The 27,127-nt window shown below is 39.5% G+C and overlaps 1 protein-coding gene across 1 annotated transcript in view; it reads left to right on the forward strand.

Annotated features, from left to right (window-relative positions):
- Positions 1–27,127, forward strand: part of GUCY2F (guanylate cyclase 2F, retinal) — a 115,765-nt gene that overhangs the window by 40,311 nt on the left and 48,327 nt on the right. Inside the window, 2 exon segments of the mRNA XM_033132114.1 lie at positions 9,572–9,703; positions 15,277–15,317. Coding sequence (XP_032988005.1) covers positions 9,572–9,703; positions 15,277–15,317 — 173 coding nt within the window.

Below are 27,127 nucleotides of genomic sequence, written 5' to 3' on the forward strand. Positions count from 1 at the left end.
TTTATGGTTTCAGATCTTACATTTAAGTCTTTAAGCCGTTTTGAATTTATTTTTGTATATGGTGTAAGGAAGTGGTCCAACTTCATTTTTTTGCATGTGTCTGTCCAGGTTTCCCAGCACCATTTATTGAATAGACTGTCATTACTCCATCGTACATTCTTGCTTCCATTGTCGTAGATTAAATGGCCATATAGGCGTGGATTTATTTCTGGACTCTCTATTCTGTTCCATTGATCTATGTGTCTGTTTTTATGCCAGTACCATGCTGTTTTGATTACTGTAGCCTTGTAGTATAATTTGAAGTCAGGTATTGTTATACCTCCCATTTTGTTCTTATTTCTCAAGATTGCCTTTGCTATTCGGGGTCTTTTATGGTCCCATATAAATTTTAGGATTATATGTTCTATTTCTGTGAAAAACGACGTTGGCAGTTTGATAGGAATTGCATTGAATATGTATATTGCCTTAGGCAGTATGGACATTTTAACTATATTAATTCTTCCTATCCATGAACATGATATGTGTTTCAATCTATTTATATCTTCCTTCATTCCTTTCTTCAGTGTCTTATAATTTTCTGAGTATAGATCTTTTACTTCTTTGGTTAAATTTATTCCCAGGTATTTTATAGTCTTTGGAGCGATTGTAAATGGGATTGTTTTTTTAATTTCTCCTTCTGATGTTTTATTATTGGTATATACAAATGCAACTGATTTCTGAATATTAATTTTGTATCCTGCTACTTTACTAAATTCATCTATCAGCTCTAATAGCTTCTTGGTGGAGTCTTTAGGGTTCTCTATATATAGTATCATATCATCTGCATACAATGATAACTTTACTTCCTCCTTACCAATCTGGATGCCTTTTATTTCTTTTTCTTGTCTGATTGCTGTGGAAAGAACTTCTAGAACTATGTTGAATAGAAGCGGAGATAGTGGGCATCCTTGCCTTGTTCCTGATCTTAGGGGGAATGGTGTTAGCTTTTCCCCATTGAGTATGATGTTAGCTGTGGTTTTGTCATATATGGCCTTTATTATGTTGAGATAAGATCCCTCCATTCCCACTTTCTTAAGGGTTTTTATCATAAATGGCTGTTGGATTTTATCAAATGCTTTTTCTGCATCTATTGATATGATCATGTGATTTTTATTTTTCATTTTGTTAATGTGGTGTATTACATTAATAGATTTGCGGATGTTGAACCACCCCTGCATACCAGGGATGAATCCGACTTGATCGTGGTGAATGATCTTTTTAATGTATTGCTGAATTCTGTTTGCTAATATTTTGTTGAGGATTTTTGCATCTATATTCATGAGAGATATCGGCCTGTAGTTTTCTTTTTTTGTGGTGTCTTTGTCTGATTTTGGGATCAGGGTGATAGTGGCTTCGTAAAAAGTGTTTGGGAGTCTTCCCTCCTTCTGGATTTTTTGGAAGAGCTTGAGGAGAATTGGTGATAATTCTTTTTTGAACGCTTTGTAAAATTCACCTGTAAAGCCATCTGGTCCAGGGCTTTTGTTTGTTGGGAGACTGTTGATTACTGATTCAATTTCCGTGGTGGTAATCAGTCTATTCAGGTTTTCTGTTTCTTCTTGAGTTAGCCTTGGAAGGTTGTACGCCTCTAGAAAATTGTCCATTTCTTCCAAATTGTCAAATTTGTTGGAATATAGTTGCTCATAGTAACTTCTTAAAACTCTTTGTATTTCTGCAGTGTCCGTTGTCACTTCTCTTTCATTTCTGATTTTATTAATTTGGGTCCTCTCTCTCTTTTTTTTAATGAGTCTGGCTAAAGGTTTGTCGATTTTGTTTATCTTCTCTAAGAACCAACTCTTGGATTCATTGATCTTTTGTATTGTTTTTCTGGTTTCTATTTCATTTATTTCTGCTCTGATCTTTATTATCTCCTTCCTTGTTTTCCCTTTGGGCTTATTTTGCTGTTCTTTTTCCAAATCCCTTAAATGTGAAGATAAACTATTGATTATTGATGTTTCTTTTTTCTTTAGGTAGGCCTGCAAAGCTATGAATATCCCTCTTAGGACTGCTTTCGTGGCATCCCATAGATTTTGGGTCGTCGTGTTTATCTCGAGATATCTTTTGACTTCTTCCTTGATCTCCTGCTTGACCCATTCATTATTTAGTTATAAGTTATTCAGCGTCCATGAATTGGTGTGTCTTCCAGTTTCTTTCCTGTAGTTCATTTCTAATTTCATAGCATTGTGATCAGAGAAGACAATTGGTATGATTTCAATTTTCTTAAATTTATCAAGACTTGTTTTGTGCCCTAACATATGATCTATCTTGGAAAATGTTCCATGTGCGCTTGAGAAAAAGGTGTATTTTGCAGCATTGGGGTGAAATGTTCTGAAAATATCGATTAAATTCAAGTGGTCCAATGTATCATTTAAGGCTGTTGTTTCCATATTGATTTTCTGTCTGGAAGACCTGTCCCTTGTGGTCAGAGGTGTGTTGAAGTCCCCGACTATAATAGTGTTACTGTTGATCTCTGACTTTATGTCAGTCAGTACCTGTTTTATATATTTAGGTGCTCCTATGTTGGGTGCATAGATGTTTACTAGGGTTATGTCCTCTTGTCGGATCGATCCCTTTATTATTATATAGTGCCCATCTTTATCTTTTAGTATGTTCTTCATTTTAAAGTCTATTTTGTCAGATATAAGTATTGCAACTCCAGCTTTTTTCTCGTTTCCATTTGCATGAAATATCTTACTCCAACCCTTCACTTTCAGCCTGTGTGTGTCTTTTGTTCTGAGGTGAGTCTCTTGTATACAGCATATACAAGGGTCTTGCTGTTTTATCCAGTCAGCCACCCTATGTCTCTTGATTGGAGCATTTCATCCATTTACATTTAAAGTGATTATTGATAGGTACGTAGATATTGCCATTTTTAAATTTGTAGTTAGGTTGTTTTGATCTTTCTTCTATTTACAGAAGTCCTTTTAGTATTTCTTGCAATGCTGGCTTGGTGGTGATAAATTCCTTTAGCTTATTTTTTTCTGGAATGTTCTTTATCTCTCCATCAACTTTAAATGATAGCCTTGCTGGATAAAGCAATCTAGGTTGTAGGCCTTTGTTTTCCATCACTTTTAGTATCTCCTGCCACTCCCTCCTGGCCTTCAATGTTTCTGTAGAAAAATCATTTGATAGTCTTATGGGAGTTCCCTTGTATGTAACCCTCCGTCTTTCTCTTGCTGCTTTTAGGATTCTCTCTTTGTCTTTAAGCTTTGCCATTTTAACTATAATGTGTCTTGGTGTGGACCTGTTTGGGTTCATCCTGGTTGGAACTCTCTGCACTTCCTGGGCTTGTATTTTGGTTTCCTTCATCAGGTTGGGGAAGTTTTCAGACATTATTACTTCAAATATGTTCTCAATCCCTTGCTTGCTCTCTTCACCTTCTGGTATTCCTATGATGTGCATGTTGTTGCGCTTGATGTTAACCCAGAGGTCTCTTAGGCCATCCTCATTGTTTTTTATTCTTTTTTCTTTCTTTTGTTCCATTTGGGTGATCTCTGCTACCTTCTTCTAAGTCGCTGATTCGATCCTCTGCTTCATCTAGCCTGCTGGTAATTCCTTCAAGTGAGTTCTTAATTTCGGTAATTGTGTTCTTTAGTTCCAACTGGTTTTTCGTTATGATTTTTACATCCTTCTTTCTGTTTTCTCTAAGCTCGTTTGTAATGATTTCCACATCCTTCTTTATGTCTTCTCTAAGCTCCTTAAACATTCTTATCACCAGTGTTCTGAATTCTGTCTCTGAGAGGTTGTTTACGTCTGCTTCATTTGGTTCCAGTTGTGGAGGCTTTTTCTGTTCTTTTATTTGGGACGTGTATCTTTGTTTCCCCATTCTGGCTGACTGTGTTTATTTTGATATATTAGGTAGATCCCCTAGAGTTCTTAGTTCTTGCTAGGTTATCTTATGTAGTATGTGTCCTTTGTATTTGACTCGCACCACGTCTTCCTCCTCTGCGTGTGCTCCAAAGGTGAGTCTTGTGTTGTGTACACTGTCCCGTTCAAGAAGATCTTTAATTGCTTCCCGCTAGTGAGCAGGAGGGGTCAACTCCTGGGCTGACCCGCCGTGAAACTTGGCTCTGCCCCCCGCAGGGCACTCTGCTGCGTGAGTGTTGACCACCCCAATGTGATTTGGCCTCTATGGGCTCCAGAGCCTCTGAGAACCCCCTCTAGGTGTGTGACCTGCAGGTCAAACCCGGCTACACTCCGATTTGGTCTGGAGTTGGCCGCCGGATATGCCGAGTCCCGTGCCACCCAAGCTGGGCCCCGGCAGGGAAGTCCCAGAACAAGGCAAATCACCAAGCACAGCAGCAACGAAAACAGCAAAGAAAAAAAAAATCAAGTACATTCACATGCAAAAAAAAAAAAAAAAAAAAAAAAAAAAAAGCCGATAACCCCCGCTCGACACAGGCAAAGATATCAAAGATACAAGACAAAGCAAAACAAAACCAAGCAAAGCAAAACAAAGCAAAACAAAAAGCAGCGACAGTCTCGGCCTGAGGCCACCAAGCAATGACCAGGTTGTCCTCTGCTTTACCAAAGAGCCCCCTGCTTATTGCGCAGGCAGAGCCGGTCACCTGGTGCCCAGAGAGACTTTGGGACTGCAGACTTAAATGCATGGGCCTGAGGGGTCTGGATGATAGTCTCCACAAAGTCAGTGCAGCCTCTGCCCTTGTCCTCACGTATGCACACCGAGAGTAGCACCACCAGCCCTTTGTCCAGAGCTCCAGAGTCCTAGGACACTTCTTCTGTGTGTGTGTGTATGGGTGCGGGCGGGAGATTTCTGATCTGCTGACCGTGCCTCACAAGCTGGGCCCCAGCAGGGCAGTTTCAGAACAAAGCAAATCACCAAGCACAACAGCAACAACAACAACAAAGAAAAATATCAAATACGTTCACATGCAAAACCACCTGATAACCCCCACTGGACAGAGGCAAAGATATAAAAGATATAAAGACAAAGCAAAACAAGACAAAACAAAGCAATAAAAAAAGCAGCGACAGTCTAGGCCTAAGCCCACCCAGCAATGTCCAGGTTGTCCTCTGCTGTACCAAAGAGCCCCCTGCTTATTGCGCAGGCAGAGCTGGTCACCTGGTGCCCAGAGAGACTTTGGGACTGCAGACTTAAATGCGTGGGCCTGAGGGGTCTGGATGATAGTTTTTACATAGTCAGTGCAGTTTCTGCCCTTGCCTGCACATATGCACACTGAGAGTAGCACCACCAGCCCCGTGTCCAGTACTCTTGAGTCTTAAGGCACTTCTTTAGTGTGTGTATGTATGGGGGGGTGCGGGCGGGAGACTTCTGATATGCTGAAAGCCCAGAGCTGCGCCTGCCTCACTGCTGATCTCCGGGTGTGTCTCTGCAGCTGCACCCGCCCCGCCCTAGGCAAGCTAGGAAGGGTGGGGGCTGAGGATGGAGGGGTCTTCTCTCTCCTAGCGCAGCCAAAATCACACACTTCCCAGTCACCCTGGGTTAGGGCTGCCCGTCAGGCTTCCCAGAGCCTGAGCACTACCACAGCTCCTCTGCAATCTGACACCACTCCTCAGTTCAGGGGCCAGTTCAAGTCTCTGGAAGGGCGGGGTAGGATTGGAAGAGAGGGGCGGGGGAGGGGCCCAGGTATGGAGTCTGTGTTCTTTGTCCACCCTAGAGCGCACTGGCCGCCCTCCCAGCAGGAGAAATCAGCCGTGGGACACAGGGAAAGAGCCCAACTCCTGGTCTCTGTGCTCTCCGTTCCGCCCTGGGATCCCGTGCGTGCCCGGAACTGCGGGTTCCACCGCGGTTTCCAGTTTAAGTCGAAAGTTTGTTGAATGAATCAACTAGTGAAAGACAGTTGAGTTTCACCAGGGTTCTGTTCTGATTGTGATTGTGTTGTAACTGGTGATCTTCACTGAGTCCTCTAGTATGTCGTGTCTCTGCGCTAGCGATGGCATGCAGTCCCTGCCCTCACGGTGGTTATAATCAAGTCATAGAGACAAGTCATACAACACAAGAAAGTCGATAGACACCATATCGCACGAAAGATACTAGAAATATGACAAGACTTCAGAGGAGATAGATCAGTGGAGAAAGGCTTTTCAGAGACCCAGCACTGAAGCTGTGTCTTAAAGAAGGAAGAATAGGATTTGTCTAGGTTACAGGTCACAAACTGGTAACCACTTTTGTTTGACCTTTATGGTTATAAAAAACACTAGTCAGAATTTTGAAATTTTGAGACCATACATGAAAATCTGGATTTCTGGGTGTTCGTTAAAGGTTGGAAGATCTATCAACCTTGGGTATCATTGTGACAATTCACTAGAACTTAGTAGTAGGTGCTGTTTTTGGAAAAGGCATACTCCCTGCAGTTTGACACAGTTCCCATCACTCTCTGTTGTCTTATATTCAGCTTATTTCATCAATTCATCAGTTTATATTACCTGCCTGGCCCCTATAGGCATCTTAGGGAGAGAAAACAGCATAAACAAAAGCTTGGAAAAGAGAAATGTGTGGGGAAGTGTTTTTTTGAATGTAGCCAGTAATGGGAGAGTGTGCCTCTCTGTGACCAATCTATGTGGCCAAAATAAAGACATTATTCTTTGCAATTTTTCGTGTGGTGGTGGCAGGATATAACGAGAGGGTGTGAACACATCATATTATCCCCATATGCTATTTATTTTTGTTACACTAGTGTGCCAGATCTGAGAATTAGTTATCTCTGTGACCGAACTGATCATTTGCCTAAATGTGATCCTGAAAGTTGTACTTTAACTAGTTGGCTGGGTGAGAATGGATTTACATGGTAATAGCCCTACACAGTTGAAATCAAATAAAATATTCAGCAGTTTGGTATAATTTTCAATTGCAACCTTCTTACCCTCTAACTTGTTTAAATCATCAGATCTTTTTATAAGGTCGATATTAAATTACTGGAAATGTATTGCTGAGTATCAAAATTATCACTCTTGGCTGAAAGCTATATTCCACCCTCATGCCATAAATACTTACTTATGTTTGCCTTTAGGTTTGAAGCCACCAGAGGACCCCGGGACTCATGGTAGTAGAATTTGTCTAGATTTGCCACACTCAATATCCTTGTATGAAACATCTCACCTCAATTAGAAAGGGTAGATACTGAAGTGCGAGCTGTCTCTAAAGCAATCTCAATAGATAACACAATACTATAAAAGCAAGTATTCAATTGTGTGACAAATATATATATTTTTAATCTAGAAATGGATTATTAGTAGTAAAAGCAGATGTCTAGAAGTTGTTGTCCAAAGGTGGGAATATAAAGTTTTGATCAAAAGCAACAAACCTAGTTTTAAAAACCTTACTTCTTTTGTGATATCCATTTCAAACTAACAGTTCATATCAATTGCCTAGATGTTTTGGCTCTAATGTATCAAAACAATAAACATAGCTTAATTTTGGACTGAATTAGCCTTTTCTTTGTATAGGCCTTACAATAGTCCAATAACGTCTGTAAAACTTCGATCTATGCCTTCTCTCTTTCCTACTGGTACACAAAATGTCCTTGAGTTTCACATTGGTTCTCACATAATCACCGTAAATATCAGAATAGTGCTATCTTCTGATGAACAAAGTGCCTAGGGTTTTAAAATCTTGTTCAGGGTGATAGATCTTTTCTTCCACTTATGCATAAATTTTGACATGATGAGGAAAAAAAAATACCCCACCACTTTTCACCATATGAGTGAGAAAAATGAATATCAACAGGGAGTGTGATAGGCTTATAGGGAATGTTCTTTCTTTCTTTCTTTCTTCTTTTTTTTTTTTTTTTTTTTTTTTTTTTTTAACTATTCTGGCCCAGGTTAAAAAGGATGGCATTACTCTAGAAGAATATAGCTCGTGGCCTCCAGATCCCTTTTGGTACTTGGATTGTATTGGGTTCTGATGGTAAAATATAGGGAGGCATACATTTTCCTTAATTGCTGTATAGTCACAAACTTGCAGCTGGCTGGCTGTGTCTAATCAGTGAAGAAGCCAAGCCAAGAATTCCGTCCAAATGGAATGTCTAAAAGTGTAAACTCTCGGTGAATATAAAATTAATTCAGTCTAGAAAAATTGGCAGGTCAGTAGAAGTCAGGTCAGGGAAGGAAGTTTTTAGAGGAAAGTGAAGCTGAAGCTCAAATGTGTGTGGATTTTGGCAGAGTCTCTTGCTTTTTCCTTTGCCCTTCATGGAGAGGTCTGTATCTCAATATACAAATCTAGGTGCTCCCGCTGAGATAAAATAAAGAGTGAAAAGGAAGTAGATTCCTCTCTGGTCTTGATCTGTTGAAGAGAGTTCAGGTTGATGTAAGGTGAAGAGTCAAGACATTCACTCATGTCTGAATCTTGAGCTGTTGGGATTTCAACACATTAGAGGTCGGGTATAGTTATATTGCCTTGGAACTTTGTGATAGTCTTATCTTGGTAGAATGAACTTAACTCAGGGCTAAACCAACTGGTGACCTTCAGTTTATCAAAGACCATTAAGGGCAGAGTGTGTGAAAGTACTTAAGATTAATTTTTATTGGCAAGCAAGAGTAAAACAAAGCATGATACAGTAGAAAGAATGCAAGACCAGGACAGTAGAAAGAATGCAAGACCAGGACATGTAACATCTACATTCTTCCTCCAGTCTCTACATCCCTCTCTAGGTCTCTGTTTCCTCATTGTAAAAGGAGGGTGTTGGAGTTGGGAGTGGAGGTTGGCTTAGACAATAGCAAATGTAACTGCTATTTCTGAATTGCTATCATTCTAAAAAAAAAGGCAAATTTGGAGACATAGAGAAAAGTATGAGGAACATATTGATTTATTATTTCTTCATGTGGAATAAGTCTGCAGGTTCAGTAGAAGATGAAGATGTTCAGTTTTAAAGGTTAACTCAGACTACAGATAACTTTTCCTTCTTTCATTCAACTGTGCACTTCTTACCAGACTTATTATGTGGACAAATTAACAAATCAAGGAATAGGGAATTTGGCCTGTTTAAGCATTAGACTCATAAATCATGGACAGATGATCTACTTACTCTCTACCATCTTTCTGGGATACCTTCTGCCATTAATCTTGCCTGCACAAAGAAGGATGCCATTCAAGATGGTATAACAAAAGGAGTCAGGCCTAAAAGTCAGAAGGGTGGGATTCTGTCCTACTTCTGCAATTGATTTTTTCAAAATGTTAGATTTTTATCTTTTCCCCATTTTTGTCTATAAAATGAGGGTCCCAGAATAAATTATGACTAGTGTTCTTTTTTTTCCTTCCCAAATCTATGATTCTAATCTTCTCTAAGAGATGGAAGTACCTACAAACCTTTACCTTTCTTTTGTGGGATATGGCATTGAAGCACAGTACCAACCTTAGCCTTAAAAAAAAAAAAAGTGCTGGGGGATGGGCAAAATTGATCAATCTCATGTTTACAGAGTTCAGCTTGTATAGTTACTTTCTTAGGAATAAAGAAAGCAAAAAGTAGATAAGCACAGTATCTATAGCATAGATCAATGCTATGTCCTAAATCATGAGAATTTTGTTCATAACCTTTGTTTCCTAATCTTTTCACAGAGAGGAAGTTGTGCCAGTGTAAGCTTCCAGATCACCTCAGAGGTCCAAAATGGGAGGTCCCCAAGGCTCTCCTTTTCTTTAGGGAGTGTAACTCGAGCTACCTATGAAAACTCCAATGTAGAGATTTACGAGGTAGAGTATCTAACAGCTATCTAATTTGTTGCCTTCTTGGGTTTTAAAATGAGGCAGTGACTTAGGGCTTAGTTTTGGGGCAAAAATATTGAAACTTTTAGTAAGTCTTTTCAGTTTTTTGTTTGTTATCAGTTTATGGATTTATTTGGTTGACACTTTTGGTGATGATTTTCCTCAGCAACTAATCTGCTTACTTATAAGTTCATTGATTTTTCAACTCCATATATTTACTATGCATGTGGAAGAAAGTCTGTGAGACACAAACACTTATCCATTTCACTCCTTCCAGAAGGTATACATATAATAATAGAAGAAATGACTTTCTGAGTCAACTGTTTGTGATTGGATGTCTAGAGACATGTTTGTGTAGTGTTTGGGGCAAACCTATCCCTTCAAATTCTAGTTGCTCTTTCTATACCTGTTATCCTCTGATATTATTGAAATATTAAAAAAATATTCATTTTTTTTCAGCATGTACTCAGTCTTGGAGTAACAGGTTACCCCTTGCTGTGTAAAATAGAAGTCTTCTTTATTTCACTTAAATTTCTGTCTTTCAAGCTTTAAGAGGCCACTTCTGACCCCTAACAAGGGAATTTGGCAACCAGAACAAATCTTGCATCAGTTGGAGAGATGAACTGTTTCTTCTCAGCAGGAAAGAGTTAAGCAGGGGGTAAAAGGAAAACTAGACTGCCTTTGTGTCCCTCCTAAGTGAGGCCTTCCCAGTGTGGTTCCCTTGTTTTGTTTTAAGATACTCCCAAAAGCATCAAACACTCTCAACTTCAATAGTAACTACAAAGAAAGTCCAAAACAGGATGGAATGAGTTTTTACAATGTCTAGTACATTGAGTTTTCCAAATGAATGCTCTCCTCCATTGGATAAATAATTGATAGGGGTCCAAAACACCAAGATTGGCATGGTATATATTTTCTCAGTGTTAGCTGAGTGCTTTGACTTAAATTTGTGGCAGGAAAACCTCTGGATCTTGCCTTGGACTTAATTTAATCAAGGAGGAAATTTGCTTTAAGTGTAAACTTGAGGCATCGGGAATTGACAGCTATATTCTCTCAAAGACCAAAGATAAGATAATCACATAGCTTTTGAATGTCAAATGGAATGGGCTGATGGCTTCATACATGTATTGGTCTCTCTAATATTCTGAAGGAAATCTCAATTACCTAAGTTAGTCTCTTGGTTTTTCATCTGTAAAATGAGGGGTTGAACTAAATTCTTAATCTTGGTTGCTCATTAGAATCTCTGTAGGAAACAACTTAAAAAAATGCATATGCCCGAGCTCCACCCCTACTGTGATTCAGTTGTTTTGGGGTGGCGCTAGACATTGGTAGTTTTTAAAGTTTCCATATGTGTACAGGCGGGGTTGAGAATTGCTGGACTAAGGGACCTCTAAGGCCTCTTTTGGCTTGGATATGCTATGATTCTCTGATTCTGTGCAAGAACTTCTGTGTTGAATTGTGGTACATTTTATTTGGTGGAGTTGGAAGGTTATAGTGTAGAACTGAGAAGGGAAAAAAATAAACAACTGTGTGTAACTGGCCTTTAAGGATCTATTAGATATTTCCTCACTTGGGAAGGAGGCAGAGAGTTGAGTTAGTTCCTGTAATGACTGTTGGTCAGGCAGATGATGAATATTTCTGAACTGTGTAGGCCAAAGGGAGCCTTTATCTGCACAAAAGGAGTGCGTGGTGAGAATAATACCACGCCATGAAGTCAAGATTAGGCTGATGGCAGGGTGCTCAGGAGGATAGCTGAAGCTAGAAAACTGCCTGGCTAGGGTTGAAGAGGACACTGGGAGAGAGCATAAGTTAATTGAATCGACAGATCAAACAAAGAGGTCCAGTGTACCTTCTGAAACAGTTCTCTATTGGTGTTTTAAAGAAGATTCATTATCTAGTTTATGTTTAAAGTAAATCAGGTTTTCATAAGAATTGCCATTGGACAATCTCAAAGTTCCAGAAAATGTGCCTTGAGTAACAGACATCTAATAGCAAAGGACAGGCTTCTCTAGGTATGTGCCATAACATTATACTACAGTGACACAGTTTCACACTTTGTGTAAAATCAGCCCTCATTTCATAAATACTCTTTGAATTATGAAAGGAAAGTTAGATGAGCATACTGCTGTGAATGGCAGGTTCAGTGGGAGCTAGTCATGATTTGCTTTAATGGCCACAGTCTAGGGGAGAGGGGTGAGGTGGGCAATAGTGCAACCCTGACACTCAGAGAGAACCCATTGCACTTATCCGTTCTTCCTTCTCTGACTCCATCTGCTTCTCAACCTCTCCCTGTGTTTTTCTCTTTGTCTCATTTCTCTTTCTCCCCCTGCATACCCTCCCCATTCATCTGCCTTCCCCAGAGCCTTTTTTTCTATCTTCTCACCTTCATCTGTATCCCTTATAGCTCTCTCTCTTCCCCTCTCCTGTCCACCAACTATCTTCTCATTCTCCTCACAGAATCAGATCATCAAAGCTAAAGAGGACTTAAGAAATCATCTAAGTCACTCAGGTTTATCAGTGAGGAAACTAAAAGTCAGGCTGATAAAGTGGCTGCCCTACTGCCACCTCTGTATTTGAGGTGGAGCCAGGTTTAGGACCTAGTTCTCTTGACTCTTAGTTGATATGCCATGGCCTTAGTACAAAAGTGATGGACTTTAAATTACTTCTAAAAACTTTAGTGGATAGAGTTTGATATTTCTTCCTCTTAATTAAAAAGTGAATGATGAGTGTTTTATTATTCTTTCTCTTAAAAGAAAAAAAACAAAGAAAAACAAATAATGCATGTGTGGTAAAGATAAAACCTGCCCATTTTCTCCCCTTTCCTCATTATTCATGAAGTAGGACACACAGAGACTCAATAAAAATGTGCTTATAAAGTTTGTAAGAATTATTTAAAACTTAAAACAAACACACACAAATCCCCAAACCAAAGAAAGCCCATGAAAGTAAAGAGCAACAAAGTGAGAGACGGAAGCCCTTAGTTCTGTTACTACCTAGCCTTCCGTCCTTGAGTGAGTCATGTAATCTCTTCAGGATTCAGTTCCTTTATCAAAATATGAAGGGACTGGCCAAGGGATACTTAAGACCTTTTCTGGCTGTCAAATTTAATGATTTGGTCGGGGTGGGGGGAACAATTTGCTTAACTACCTAATAGGCCAGAGGTAAGGTTAACCCCTGTCAGTAATAGGGCTGACTCCAGGAAGAACATATCAGGTACTGGATATAGGCAGAGTCGGGGGTATCAGTACTTATGTTCAATTGTGTACTGCACAAGGGCACCATTTCTAAGAGGGTACTGTAAGCGTTTTAGATGTATTCTACCTTTGATGAGAGTGGTGGAGGAGTGGGCAAAGAGATTCTGGTCTCCCAGCCTAGTTCTGGAATGAGGTGTGGGAGGACCTTCTCATATCTACATTTATACTAGCACACCAGACTATGCACATACACAGTCACTCTGTGACATATGTGCACCTGGCTATGTGCTATCTTGACTATGCCCCACGAATTTCTTGAGGACACCCCTTTCTCCTGCCTAATATACTTCGAGACACAATTTCAGGTTCTCAACCCCACCTCTACAGCCTGACTCCAAACCTTACAAAGAGGCCTCACCTGACAGGCAGGGATTAGTGGTATGCAGAATATTCATGCTGCTAGTAGAATGCTTTTCCTAGTGTCTGGAAGATGTACGAGTAAATGAGAATGTGGTACATGCATGTATGTTTACAGCCGGGGCTGCTGCCCAATATCACCTGGCTGCCACAGGCTGTAAAACAGTATTCTCATATAGTGGGGGCTCCAAAAAAAATGTATACACATGACTTGTATTCATCTTTTGATTTCGGTATATATTGAGTATTACAATTTAATACAATTTTCCTTTCTTAAAATGTGTATACATTATTTTGGCACCCTCTGTATATATATTTTTACTTGAGGGAAAGCACCCTTTTCTAAATAGCACAAAGGTGCCATAGTGGCTAGAAGTGACCATGGGCTGAGTGATATAATTGCAAAGGTGCTGAGAAGGCTTTATCGCCCACTGGTATTTCCCTTACATTGGCTGATTTTGTAAATTACCAGTTAGAGTTTTATTCTTTCAGCTTAAGCATTAGCCTTTGACTCCTCTAAGTGGCAAAGTCCTCTGAAGACTAAAAGTTCAAGCTCATGTCAGGCCCTCATGACTTCTATTATTAAATAATGCAAGTGTGGGGTGGGGCCTGAGAATTAGCCTTTCTACCCAGTTCCCAGATGACCATGACATAGCTGGACCAGGGCCACACTTGAAGAATTGCTGGGCACAAGACCAGTAAGGATGGCTTTGGTACTTTGACCATTCTGCTGTTGCCAGGCACTGATCCTGGACTACCTTTCTGAACTCTATGGGCATTGAGCCTGGGTGGCACAGTTTTGTTTAGCTGATAAAGACCTCTAAGAGCCATTCTGTAGTTAAAGATTTTTCAGCTCTTTGGCTAGAAGGTGCCCTCTAACACAAAGTGTAGGCTCCCATTATTAGCCTTTGCTTCCAGTAGGTCACCAGATGCAGTGCCATAGCTGGATATATTCCTTAATAAGACTTCTTTATTCTCAGAATTTGCACGGTGCTCTCTGCTTTATTATCTCTAGTTAATGACAAATTGGTGCAGCCTGAAATGGAATCTCTGGGCTCCAGGTAATAGATGTGAAAGCACTTTGAAAAGTAAGGAGCGCTGTGCAGATATAAGGTGTTGTTGTTGTTGTTGTTATTATTATTATTATTATTGAGGAAAGGTATCTATATTTGTATTGCTTTTTAAGTATTTGGGCTGGACAGAAACTAAATAGAGTTTGCTGACTGATGATTCCTTGAGGTTATGCAAGTAGAAGAAAATTATCAATTAAGTACCATTGTTAAAGGGAAGAAAATAAAATAATTGTTTTTGACTTGACAGCAACCTTAGAGGTAGGTGTTTTGTATTTCAAAAAAAATCAGAAATAGACTTCTGAAAGAATCTAGATTACTCATATTACTGTGGTAGTACATTTGTGAATCCAAATAAAAATAATGTTTAATCTATATTTAAGCCAATCGGTTTATAATTAAAGCATAAGAGGCCCCCAAAATGGCCTGTCTCACAAGAGAAAAACGGATCCAGGTAAATGCAGGAAACATTTGCCGCACTACATCTCCCTCCACAGATGCCTCAAGGTAGTGAGAATTGCAACCACCAACCATCACCATTAATCACAGGAAACCTGGTGCTACATCACTTAGCTATGAATAAGTGAAATGACTTAGCACTTTCTCCAGTTATTTAAGGGAGTTGTTTCAGAGTGGTATCATTTCTTTCTGGGAGTCTGCATACCCGTGATTGTTTTTCTGTCTCTAGTTAATTGGAATTTTTAACTTCTCTGTATGACCTCATTTTTAGCTCAGAAAACAGAATGTCCAGGGGGTAGCAGGTAAGAGAGGAGAAACAGTCTGGGTTGATGGTCTAACTATTAACCCTTCATATGCAAGGGACATTTCTCTGAGGCGGTTGCCAACTAAGTCTCAATCATTCTCTACATTTTCTTTTTAGGGTGATTGGGTGTGGCTGAAAAAGTTCCCCTCTGGAGATTTTTTTTTTTAAATTTATTGGGGTGACAATTGTTAGTAAAATTACATAGATTTCAGGTGTACAATTCTGTATTACATCATCTATAAATCCCATTGTGTGTTCACCACCCAGAGTCAGTTCTCCTTCCATCACCACGTATTGGATCCCCCTTACCCTCATCTCCCATCGTCACCCCCTTACCCTCTGGTAACCACTAAACTATTGTCTGTGTCTATGAGTTCTTTTTTCTCATTTATTTGTCTTGTTCTTTTGTTGTTTTTGGTTTATGTACCACGTATCAGTGAAATTATATGGTTCTCTGCTTTTTCTGTCTTACTTATTTCACTTAGCATTATACTCTCAAGATACATCCATGTTGTCACAAATGTTCCTGTATCATCTTTTCTTACCGCCGAATAATATTCCATTGTGTATATATACCACAACTTCTTTATCCATTCATCTATCGAAGGACATTTTGGTTGTTTCCATGTTTTGGCCACCATAAACAAAGCTGCAATGAACATTGGAGCACAGGTGTCTTTATGTGTAGATGTTTTCAGATATTTTGGGTAGATATCCAGGAGAGGGATTCCTGGGTCATATGGTAATTCTAGTCGTAATTTTTTGAGGAACCTCCACACTGCCTTCCATAACGGCTGCACCAGTCTGCATTCCCACCAACAGTGTATGAGGGTTCCTTTTTCTCCGCAGCCTCTCCAACACTTGTTACTATTTGTCTTGTTGATCATAGCCATTCGGACTGGGGTGAGGTGATATCTCATTGTGGTTTTTATTTGCATTTCTCTGATGATTAGTGATGTTGAGCATTTTTTCATATGTCTATTTGTCATTTGTATGTCGTCTTTGGAGAAATGTCTCTTCAGGTCGTCTGCCCATTTTTCAATTGGGTTGTTTGTTTTTATGTTGTTCAGTTTCATGAGTTCCTTGTATATTTTGGATAGTAGCCCCTTATCGGAGGCACTGTTTGCAGAAATCTTCTCCCATTCAGTTGTTTGTCTCTTTATTTTGTTGATGGTTTCTTTTGCTGTGTAGAAGCTTTTAAGTTTCATATAGTCCCATTCGTTTATTTTAGCTTTTACTTCCATTGCCTTTGGAGTCAAATTCATAAAATGCTCTTTGAACCCAAGGTCCATAAGTTTAGTACCTATGTTTTGTTCTATGCAATTTATTCTGTCAGGTCTTATGCTTAAGTCTTTGATCCATTTTGAATTAATTTTGGTACATGGTGACAGAAAGCAGTCCAGTTTCATTCTTTTGCTCGTGGCTTTCCAATTCTCCCAGCACCATTTATTGAAGAGGCTGTCTTCCCTCCATTGTATGTTTTTAGCTTCTTTGACAAAAATTATCTGAACATATTTATATGGTTTTATTTCTGGGTTCTCAATTCTATTCCATTGGTCTATGTGTCTGTTTTTCTGCCAATACCATGCTGTTTTGATTATTGTAGCCCTGTAGTACAAGCTAAAGTCAGGGAGTGTGATACCTTCAGTATTGTTCCTTTTTTTAAAAAATTGCTTTGGCTATTCGAGGTCTTTTGTGGTTCCAAACAAATCTGATGAATTTTTTGTTCTATTTCTTTAAAAAATGCCATTGGGATTTTGATGGGGATTGCATTAAATCTGTATATTGCTTTGGATAATATGGCCATTTTAACTATGTTGATTCTTCCAATCCATGAGCATGGAATGTCTTTCCATTTCTTTGTGTCTTCTTCAATTTCTTTCAAAAATGTCTTATAGTTTTCAGCATATAGGTCCTTCACATCCTTGGTTAAGTTTATTCCTAGGTATTTTATTCTTTTTGCTGCAATTGAAAATGGAATTGTATTTTGTATTTCTTTTTCTGAGATTTTATTGTTAGTATATATGAATGCAATGGATTTTTGTACGTTGATTTTTTAGCCGGCAACTTTACTATATTTGTTGATTGTTTCTAATAGCTTTTTGGTGGAGTCTTTAGGGTTTTCTATATATAGCATCATGTCATCTGCAAAGAGTGAAAATTTAACTTCTTTATTCCCAATGTGGATACCTTTTATTTCTTTCTCTTGCCTGATTGCTCTGGCAAGGACTTCCAACACTATGTTGAAAAGCAGAGGTGATAGGGGACAGGCCTGTCGTGTTCCTGAACGTAGAGCAAAGGGCTTCAGTTTTTCACCATTAATTATGAGATTAGCTGAGGGCTTGTCATATATGGCCTTTATTATGTTAAGGTATTTTCCTTCTATACCTATTTTATTAAGTATTTAATCATAAATGGATGTTGTATCTTGTCAAATGCTTTTTCTGCATCAATTGATATAATCATATGATTCTTGTCCTTTATTTTGTTTATGTGATGTATCACATTGATGGATTTGCGGATGTTGAACCATCCTTGTGCCCCGGGGATGAACCCCACTTTGTCGTGATGAATGATCTTTTTAATGCATTGTTGTATTCGATTTGCTAGAATTTTGTTTAGGATTTTTGCATCTGTATTCATCAGAGATATTGGTCTGTAGTTTTCTTTTTTTGTGTTGTCTTTACCAGGTTTTGGTATCAGGGTAATGTTGGCCTCATAAAATGAGTTAGGGAGTACTGTCTCTTCTTCAATTTTTTGGAAGAGTTTGAGCAGGATTGGCATTAGATCCTCTTTGAAGGTTTGGTAGAATTCACTAGTGAAGCCATCTGGTCCCGGACTTTTGCTTTTGGGAAGGTTTTGGATGACTGATTCGATTTCGTTACTAGTGATCAATCTGTTTAGATTTTCCAGTTCTTCATGGTTCAGCCTTGGAAGGCTATATGTTTCTAAGAACTTGTCCATTTCTTCTAGGTTATTGAATTTGGTGGCATATAGTCCTTCATAGTATTCTTGGTTGATCCTTTGTATTTCTGTAGTGTCCTTGATAACTTCCCCTTTTTCATTTCTGATTTTGTTAATTAGTGTCTTCTCTCTTTTTATCTTAGTGAGTCTAGCCGAGGGTTTGTCAATTTTGTTAATCTTTTCAGAGAACCAGCTCTTTGACACATTAATTCTTTCTGTTGTCTTTTTGTTCTTTATATCATTTAGTTCTTCTCTGATTTTCCTTATTTCCTTTCTTCTGCTGACCTTGGGTTTCATTTGTTCTTTTTATTTAAAAAAATTATATATATATATATATATATATATTATTTTTTTTTAATTTACTGGGGTGACAATTGTTAGTAAAATTACATAGATTTCAGGTATACAATTCTGTATCACATCATCTATAAATTACATTGTGTGTTCACCACCCAGAGACAGTTCCCTTCCATCACCATGTATTTGATCTCCCTTACCCTCATCTCCCACCCCCCAACCCCCTTACCCTCTGGGAACCACTAAATTACGTTCCCCAGATTAATTTTCAAAACCCCGTGGCCCTCTTGTGGTTACTGATTGTTTTCTAATCCCCTCACTTTCTCCCTTACCCCCACCCCCCCGACCATCTAGCAACCCTCAGTTTTTCCTCTTTGTCTCCAAAACTGTTTCTGATTAGTTCATTCACTTATTGTTTTCTTTAGATTCTGCATATAAGTGAGATCATATGGTACTTATCTTTCTCTGTCTGACTTATTTCACTTAACATAATGTTCTCTAGATCCATCCATGTTGTTGCAAATGGTAAGATTTCTTTCTTCTTTATGGCTGCATAATACTCCATTGTATAAATGTACCACAGTTTCTTAATCCAGTCATCTACTGATAGGAATTTCGGTTGTTTCCATGTCTTAGCTATTGTGTATAGTGCTGCAATAAACATAGGAGTGCATAAAGATATTTGTATTGGAGTTTTGGATTTCTCCAGATTGATACCTAGGAGTGGAATTACTGGATCATAGGGTAGTTCCATTTTCAGATTTTTGAGATACTTCCACACTGTTTTCCATAGTGGCTGCACCGATCTGCAATCCCCCCAACAGTGCACAAGCGTTCCCTTTTCTCCACATCCGCGCCAGCACTTGTTGTTTGTTGATTTATTGATGATAGCCATTTTCACTGGGGTGAGGTGGTATCTCAGTGTGGTTTTTACTTGCATTTCTCTGATGGTTAATGAGGTTGAGCATTTCTTCATATGTCTGTTTGCCATCTGTATGTCCTTTTTAGGAAAATGTCTCTTCAAGTCCTCTGCCCATTTTTTAATTGGGTTGTTTGTTTTTTTGGAGTTGAGTTGAGTTGAGTTTTTTATAGATTTGTGATATTAATCCCTTATCAGATATATCATTGGCAAATATCTTTTCCCATTCAGTAGGATCCCTTTTTGTTTTATTGATGGTTTCCTTTGCTGTGAAAAATCTTTTTAGTTTGATATAATCCCACATGTTTATTTTTTCTCTTACTTCCCTCGCGCGAGGGGATGTATCAGTAAAAATCTTACTCTGGGTAATGTCTGTGAAGTTTCTTCCTATATTTTCTTCTATGTATTTTATGGTTTCAGATCTTACATTTAAGTCTTTAAGCCGTTTTGAATTTATTTTTGTATATGGTGTAAGGAGGTGGTCCAGCTGCATTTTTTTGCATGTGTCTGTCCAGGTTTTCCAGCACCATTTATTGAATAGACTGTCTTTACCGCACCGTACATTCATTTTTTTTTTTTTTTAAGATTTTATTGGGGAAGGGGAACAGGACTTTATTGGGGAACAGTGTGTACTTCCAGGCCTGTTTTCCAAGTTAAGTTGTTGTGCTTTCAGTCTTAGTTGTGGAGGGTGCAGTTCAGCTTCAAGTTGTTGTCCTTTCAGTCTTAGTTGTGTTGGGTGCAGCTCAGCTCTAGGTCCAGTTGCCGTTGCTAGTTGCAGGGGTACAGCCCACCATCTCTTGCGGGAGTTGAACCGGCTACCTTGTGGTTGGGAGGATGCACTCCAACCAACTGAACCATCCGGGAGCTCAGCGGCAGCTCAGCTCAAGGTCCCGTGTTCAATGTTAGTTGCAGGGGGCGGAGCCCACCATCCCTTGAGGGAGTCGAGGAATCCAACTGGCAACCTTGTGGTTGAGAGCCCGTGCTCCAACCAACTGAGTCATCCGGTAGGCAGCTCAGATCAATGTGCTGTGTTCAATCTTAGTTGCAGGGGGTGAAGCCCACCATCCCTTGCGGGACTTGAGTAATTGAACTGGCAACCTTGTAGTTGAGAGCCCACTGGCCCGTGTGGGAATCGAAGCGTCAGCCTTCGGAGTTAGGAGCATGGAGCTCTAACTGCCTGAGCCACCGGAGCATGGAGCTCTAACTGCCTGAGCCATCGGGCCGGCCCTACCCCACTGTACATTCTTGCTTCCATTGTCGTAGATTAAATGGCCATATAGGCATGGATTTATTTCTGGACTCTCTATTCCGTTCCATTGATCTATGTGTCTGTTTTTATGCCACTACCATGGTGTTTTGATTACTGTAGCCTTGTACTGTAATTGGAAGTCAGGTATTGTTATGCCTCCCACTTTGTTCTTATTTCTCAAGATCGCTGAGGCTATCCGGGGTCTTTTTTGGTCCCATATAAATTTTAGGATTATATGTTCTATTTCTGTGAACAACGTCGTTGGTAGTTTGATAGGAATTGCGTTGAATATGTATATTGCCTTAGGCAGTATGGACATTTTAACTATATTAATTCTTCCTATCCATGAACATGATATGTGTTTCCATCTATTTATATCTTCTTTCATTCCTTTCTTCAGTGTCTTATAATTTTCTGAGTACAGATCTTTTACTTCTTTGGTTAAATTTATTCCCAGGTATGTTATAGTCTTTGGAGCAATTGTAAATGGGATTGTTTTTCTAATTTCTGCTTCTGATGTTTTATTATTGGTATATACAAATGCAACTGATTTCTGAATATTAATTTTGTATCCTGCTACTTTACTAAATTCATCTATCAGCTCTAATAGCTTCTTGGTGGAGTCTTTAGGGTTCTCTATATATAGTATCATATCATCTGCATATAATGATAATTTTACTTCCTCCTTACCCATTTGGATGCCTTTTATTTCTTGTCTGATTGCTGTGGCTAGAACTTCCAGCACTATGTTGAATAGAAGCGGAGATAGTGGGCAACCTTGCCTTGTTCCTGATCTTAGGGGGAATGGTTTTAGCTTTTCCCCATTGAGTATGATGTTAGCTGTGGGTTTGTCATATATGGCCTTTATTATGTTGAGATATGATCCCTCTATTCCCACTTTCTTAAGGGTTTTTATCATAAATGGCTGTTGGATTTTATCAAATGCTTTTTCTGCATCTATTGATATGATCATGTGATTTTTATGTTTCATTTTGTTAATGTGCTGTATCACATTAATTGATTTGCTGATGTTGAACCACCCTTGCATACCAGGGATGAATCCCACTTGATCATGGTGTATGATCTTTTTAATGTATTGCTGAATTCTGTTCGCTAATATTTTGTTGAGGATTTTTACATCTATTTTCATTAGAGATATCGGCCTATACTTTTCTTTTTTTGTGGTGTCTTTGTCTGATTTTGGAATCAGGGTGATAGTGGCTTCGTAAAAAGTGTTTGGGAGTCTTCCCTCCTTCTGGATTTTTTGGAAGAGCTTGAGGAGAATAGGTGATAATTCTTTTTTGAACGTTTTGTAAAATTCACATGTAAAGCCATCTGGTCCAGGGCTTTTGTTTGTTGGGAGATTGTTGATTACTGATTCAATTTCCGTGGTGGTAATCAGTCTATTCAGGTTTTCTGTTTCTTCCTGCGTTAGCCTTGGAAGGTTGTACGCCTCTAGAAAATTGTCCATTTCTTCCAGATTGTCAAATTTGTTGGCATATATTTGCTCATAGTAACTTCTTAAAACTTTTTGTATTTCTGCGGTGTCTGTTGTCACTTCTCCTCTTTCATTTCTGATTTTATTAATTTGGGTCCTCTCTCTCTTTTTATTTTTTTATTTTTAAAATATTTTTTATTTTTCAATTACAGTTGACATACAATAAATATTACATTAGTTTTAGGTGTATAACATAGTGATAACACATTTATGTAAGTTAAAAAGTGATCACCAGATAAATCTAGTGCCCATCTGACATCATACATCATTATTACAATATTATTGACTATATTTCTTATGCTATACTTTACATCCCCACGACTATTTTCTAATTACCAATCGGTACTTCTTAATGCATTCCTCTTTTTCACCCACCTTCTCTATCCGCCTCCCACCTGGTAACCATCAATATGTTCTCTATATCTATGTTTGTTTCTGTTTTGTTTGTTTATTTTTTTCTTTACCTTGATCTTTTTTTTAATTTATTGGGGTGACAATTGTTAGTAAAATTACATAGATTTCAGGTGTACCATTCTGTATTACATCAACTATAAGTCACATTTTGTGCTCACCACCCAGAGTCAGTTCTCCTTCCATCACCATATATTTGATCCCCCGTACCCTCATCTCCCACCCCCCAACCCCTTACCCTCTGGTAACCACTAAATTACGTTCCCCAGATTAATTTTCAAAACCCCATGTCCATCTTGTGGTTACTGATTGTTTTATAATCCCCTCACCTTCCCCCTTACCTCCACCGCCCCCGCCCCTGTCTCTCTTTTTTTTTAATGAGTCTGGCTAAAGGTTTGTCTATTTTGTTTATTTTCTCTAAGAACCAACTCTTGGATTCATTGATCTTTTGTATTGTTTTTCTGGTTTCTATTTCATTTATTTCTGCTCTGCTCTTCATTATCTCCTTCCTTGTGCTCCCTTTGGGCTTATTTTGCTGTTCTTTTTCCAGATCCCTTAAGTGTGAAGATAAACTGTTGATTAATGATGTTTCTTGTTTCTTTAAGTAGGCCTGCAAAGCTATGAATTTCCCTCTTAGGACTGCTTTCGCAGCATCCCATAGATTTTGGGTCGTCGTGTTTTCATTTTCGTATGTCTCGAGATATCTTTTGATTTCTTCCTTGATCTCCTGCTTGACCCATTCATTATGCAGTAATAAGTTATTCAGCCTCCATGAATTGGTGTGTCTTCCAGTTTTTTTCCTGTAGTTCATTTCTAATTTCATAGCATTGTGATCAGAGAAGACAATCAGTATGATTTCAATTTTCTTAAATTTATCAAGACTTGTTTTGTGGCCTAACATATGGTCTATCTTGGAAAATGTTCCATGTGCGCTTGAGAAAAACGTGTATTTTGCAGCATTGGGGTGAAATGTTCTGAAAATATCAATTAAATCCAAGTGGTCCAATGTATCATTTAAGGCTGTTGTTTCCATATTGATTTTCTGTCTGGAAGACCTGTCCCTTGTTGTCAGAGATGTGTTGAAGTCCCCTACTATGATAGTGTTACTGTTGATCTCTGTCTTTATGTCAGTCAGTACCTGTTTTATATATTTAGGTGCTCCTATGTTGGGTGCATAGATGTTTACTAGGGTTATGTCCTCTTGTCGGATGGATCCCTTTATTACTATATAGTGCCCATTTTTATCTCTTAATATGTTCTTCATTTTAAAGCCTATTTTGTAGACATAAGTATTGCAACTCCAGCTTTTTTCTCGTTTCCATTTGCATGAAATATCTTACTCCAACCCTTCACTTTCAGCCTGTGTGTGTCTTTTGTTCTAAGGTGAGTCTCTTGTATACAGCATATACAAGGGTCTTGCTTTCTTATCCAGTCAGCCACCCTATGTCTCTTGATTGGAGCATTTAATCCATTTACATTTAAAGTGATTATTGATAGGTACATAGTTATTGCCATTATAAAATTTGTAGTTAGGTTGTTTTGATCTTTCCTCTCTTTACAGAAGTCTTTTTAGTATTTCTTGCAATGCTGGCTTGGTGGTAATAAATTCCTTTAGCTTATTTTTTTCTGGAAAGCTCTTTATCTCTCCATCAACTTTAAATGATAGCCTTGCTGGATAAAGCAACCGAGGTTGTAGGCCTTTGTTTTCCATCACTTTGAGTATCTCCTGCCACTCCCTCCTGGCTGTCAATGTTTCTGTAGAAAAGTTATTTGATAGTCTTATGGGAGTTCCCTTGTATGTAACCCTCTGTCTTTCTCTTGCTGCTTGTAGGATTCTCTCTTTGTCTTTAAGCTTTGCCATTTTAACTGTAATGTGTCTTGGTGTGGACCTGTTTGGGTTTATCCTGGTTGGAACTCTCTGTACTTCCTGGGCTTATATGGTGGTTTCCTTCATCAGTTTGTGGAAGTTTTCGGACATTATTACTTCAAATATGTTCTCAATCCCTTGTTCCTCTCTTCACCTTCTGGTATTCCTATGATGCGCATGTTGTTGTGCTTGATGTTATCCCAGAGGTCTCTTAAACCATCCTCATTGTTTTTTATTCTTTTTTCTTTCTGTTGTTCTGTTTGGGTGATCTCTGCTACCTTGTCTTCTAAGTCGCTGATTCGATCCTCTGCTTCATCTAACCTGCTGTTAATTCCTTTAAATGAGTTTTTAATTTCGGTAATTGTGTCCTTTAGTTCTAATTGGTTGTTCGTTATGATTTCTACATCCTTCTTTATGTCTTCTCTAAGCTCCTTAAACATTCTTATCACCAGTGTTCTGAACTCTGTCTCTGAAAGGTTGGTTACGTCTGCTTCATTTGGTTCCAGTTGTGGAGGTTTCTTCTGTTCTTTTATTTGGGACGTGTATCTTTGTTTCCCCATTCTGGCTGACTCTCTGTGTTTGCTTCAATGTATTAGGTAGATCCCCTAGAGTTCTTAGTTCTTGCTAGGTTATCTTATGTAGTATGTGTCCTTTATATTTGACTTGCACTACGTCGTTCTTCTCCTCTGCGTGTGCTCCAAAGGTGACTCTTGTGTTGTGTATATTGTCCTGTTCAAGAAGATCTTTAATTGCTTTTTGCTTGTGAGTAGGTGGGGTTAACTCCTAGGGTAACTCATTGTGAGACTTGGCTCTGCCCACCGCAGGGCGTTCTGCTGTGTGAGGGTTGACCACTTAAATGTGGTTTGGCCTCTATGGGCTCTAGTGCCTTCAGAGAATTCCCTCTGGGTGTGTGACTTGTAGGTCAAACCCAGTAGTACTCTGGTTTGGTCTGGAGTTGGCCTCTGGAATGTTGAATCTTGTGCCTCTTAAGCTGGGCCCTGGTAGTGCAGTTTCAGAACAAAGCAGATCACCAAGCACAACAACAACAACAACAACAACAACAAAGAAAAAAATCAAATACATTCACATGTAAAAACACCTGATAACCCCCACTTGACACAGGCAAATATATCAAAGATATAAAGACAAAGCAAAACAAAACAAAACAAAGCAAAACAAAAAGCAGCACCAGTCTTGGCTTAAGCCCACCAAGTAATGTCCAGGTTGTCCTCTGCTGCACCAAAGAGCCCCCTGCTTATTGCGCAGGCAGAGCCGGTCACCTGGTGCCCAGAGTGAGTTTGGGACTGTAGATTTAAATGAGTGGGCCTGAGGGGTCTGGATGATAGTTTTTACAAAGTCTGTTCAGTTTCTGCCCTTGCCTGCACATATACACACTGAGAGTAGCACCACCAGCCCCGTGTCCAGTACCTGTGAGTCTTAGGACACTTCTTCAGTGTGTGTGTGTATGGGGGGGAGTGCGGGCGGGAGATTTCTGAGCTGCTGAAAGCCCAGAGCTGCGTCTTCCTTACTGCTGATCCCTGGGAGTGTCTCTGCAGTTGCACTTGCCCCGCCCTAGGCAGGCCAGAAAGGGTGGGGCTAGGGATGGAGGGGTCTTCTCTCTCCCAGCCCAGCCGCGGGTTACCCTCTTCCTGCAGGCCAGAAAAGGTGGTGGCTAGGGGGGGGAGGAGTCTCTTCTCTCCTAGCCCAGCCAAAATCACACTCTTCCCAGCCTGTTCCCTGGGTCAGGGCTGCCTGTCAGTCTTCCCAGAGCCTGAGCACTACTGTGGCTCCTTTGTAATTTGACACTACTCCTCAGTTCAGTGGCCAGTTTAAGTCTCTGGAAGGGCGGGGGTAGGATTGGAAGAGCGGGGTGGAGGGGCCCAGGTATGGAGTCTGTGTTCTTTGTCCGCCCTAGGGCCCACTAGCTGCCCTCCCGGCAGGAGAAATCAGCCGTGGGATGCAGGGAAAGAGCCCACCTCCTGGTCTCTGTGTCCTCCGTTCCGCCCTGGGATCCCGTGTGTGCCTGGAACTGCGGGTGCCACCGTGGTTTTCGCCGTCGCCACTGCCGCTGCCGGCTAAGACCCCGCTGTGGGCCCGCGCGTTTTCACTTTTCTCCCTTCCTTCCTTCCCCTGCTCGCCCAATTAGCGTACCTTTAAGTAATCCTTCCACGAGTCTCTAAGCTGCTCTGTGTGATGAGCAAAGAGTTCTTTTATGGGTTATAGGTCCCCTTTGGAATAAGATCCGGAGGAGAACTCAGAAAGTGCACCCCGCAGCAGCCATTCCTATGACGTCATCTCCTCATTTGTTCTTCTTTGTCTAGTTCTTTAAGGTGTAACATGAGGTTATTTATTTGGGATTTTTCTTGTTTCTTGAGATAGGCCTGTAATGATATAAATTTCACTCTTGAAACTGCTTTCGCTGCATCCCAAAAATTTTGGTAGGATGTATTTTCATTGTCATTTGTTTTTATGTATCTTTTGATCTCTCGTCTAATTTCTTCTTTGACCCGGTCGTTCTTTAAATGTATGTTGTTTAATCTCCATGTATTGTGTTTTTTCCTGCTTTCTTTTTGTAGTTGATATCCAATTTCAAAGCCTTGTGATCAGCGAATATGCTTGGTATGATTTCAATCTTCTTGAATTTGCTGAGGCTGATTTTATGTCCCAATATACGGTCTATCCTTGAGAATGTTCCATGTACACTAGAAAAGAATGTATAGTCTGATGTTTTAGGATGAAGTGCTCTAGATATGTCAATTATGT

This window comes from Rhinolophus ferrumequinum, chromosome X (genome assembly GCF_004115265.2).
Source record: "Rhinolophus ferrumequinum isolate MPI-CBG mRhiFer1 chromosome X, mRhiFer1_v1.p, whole genome shotgun sequence".
Taxonomy (NCBI): domain Eukaryota; kingdom Metazoa; phylum Chordata; class Mammalia; order Chiroptera; family Rhinolophidae; genus Rhinolophus; species Rhinolophus ferrumequinum.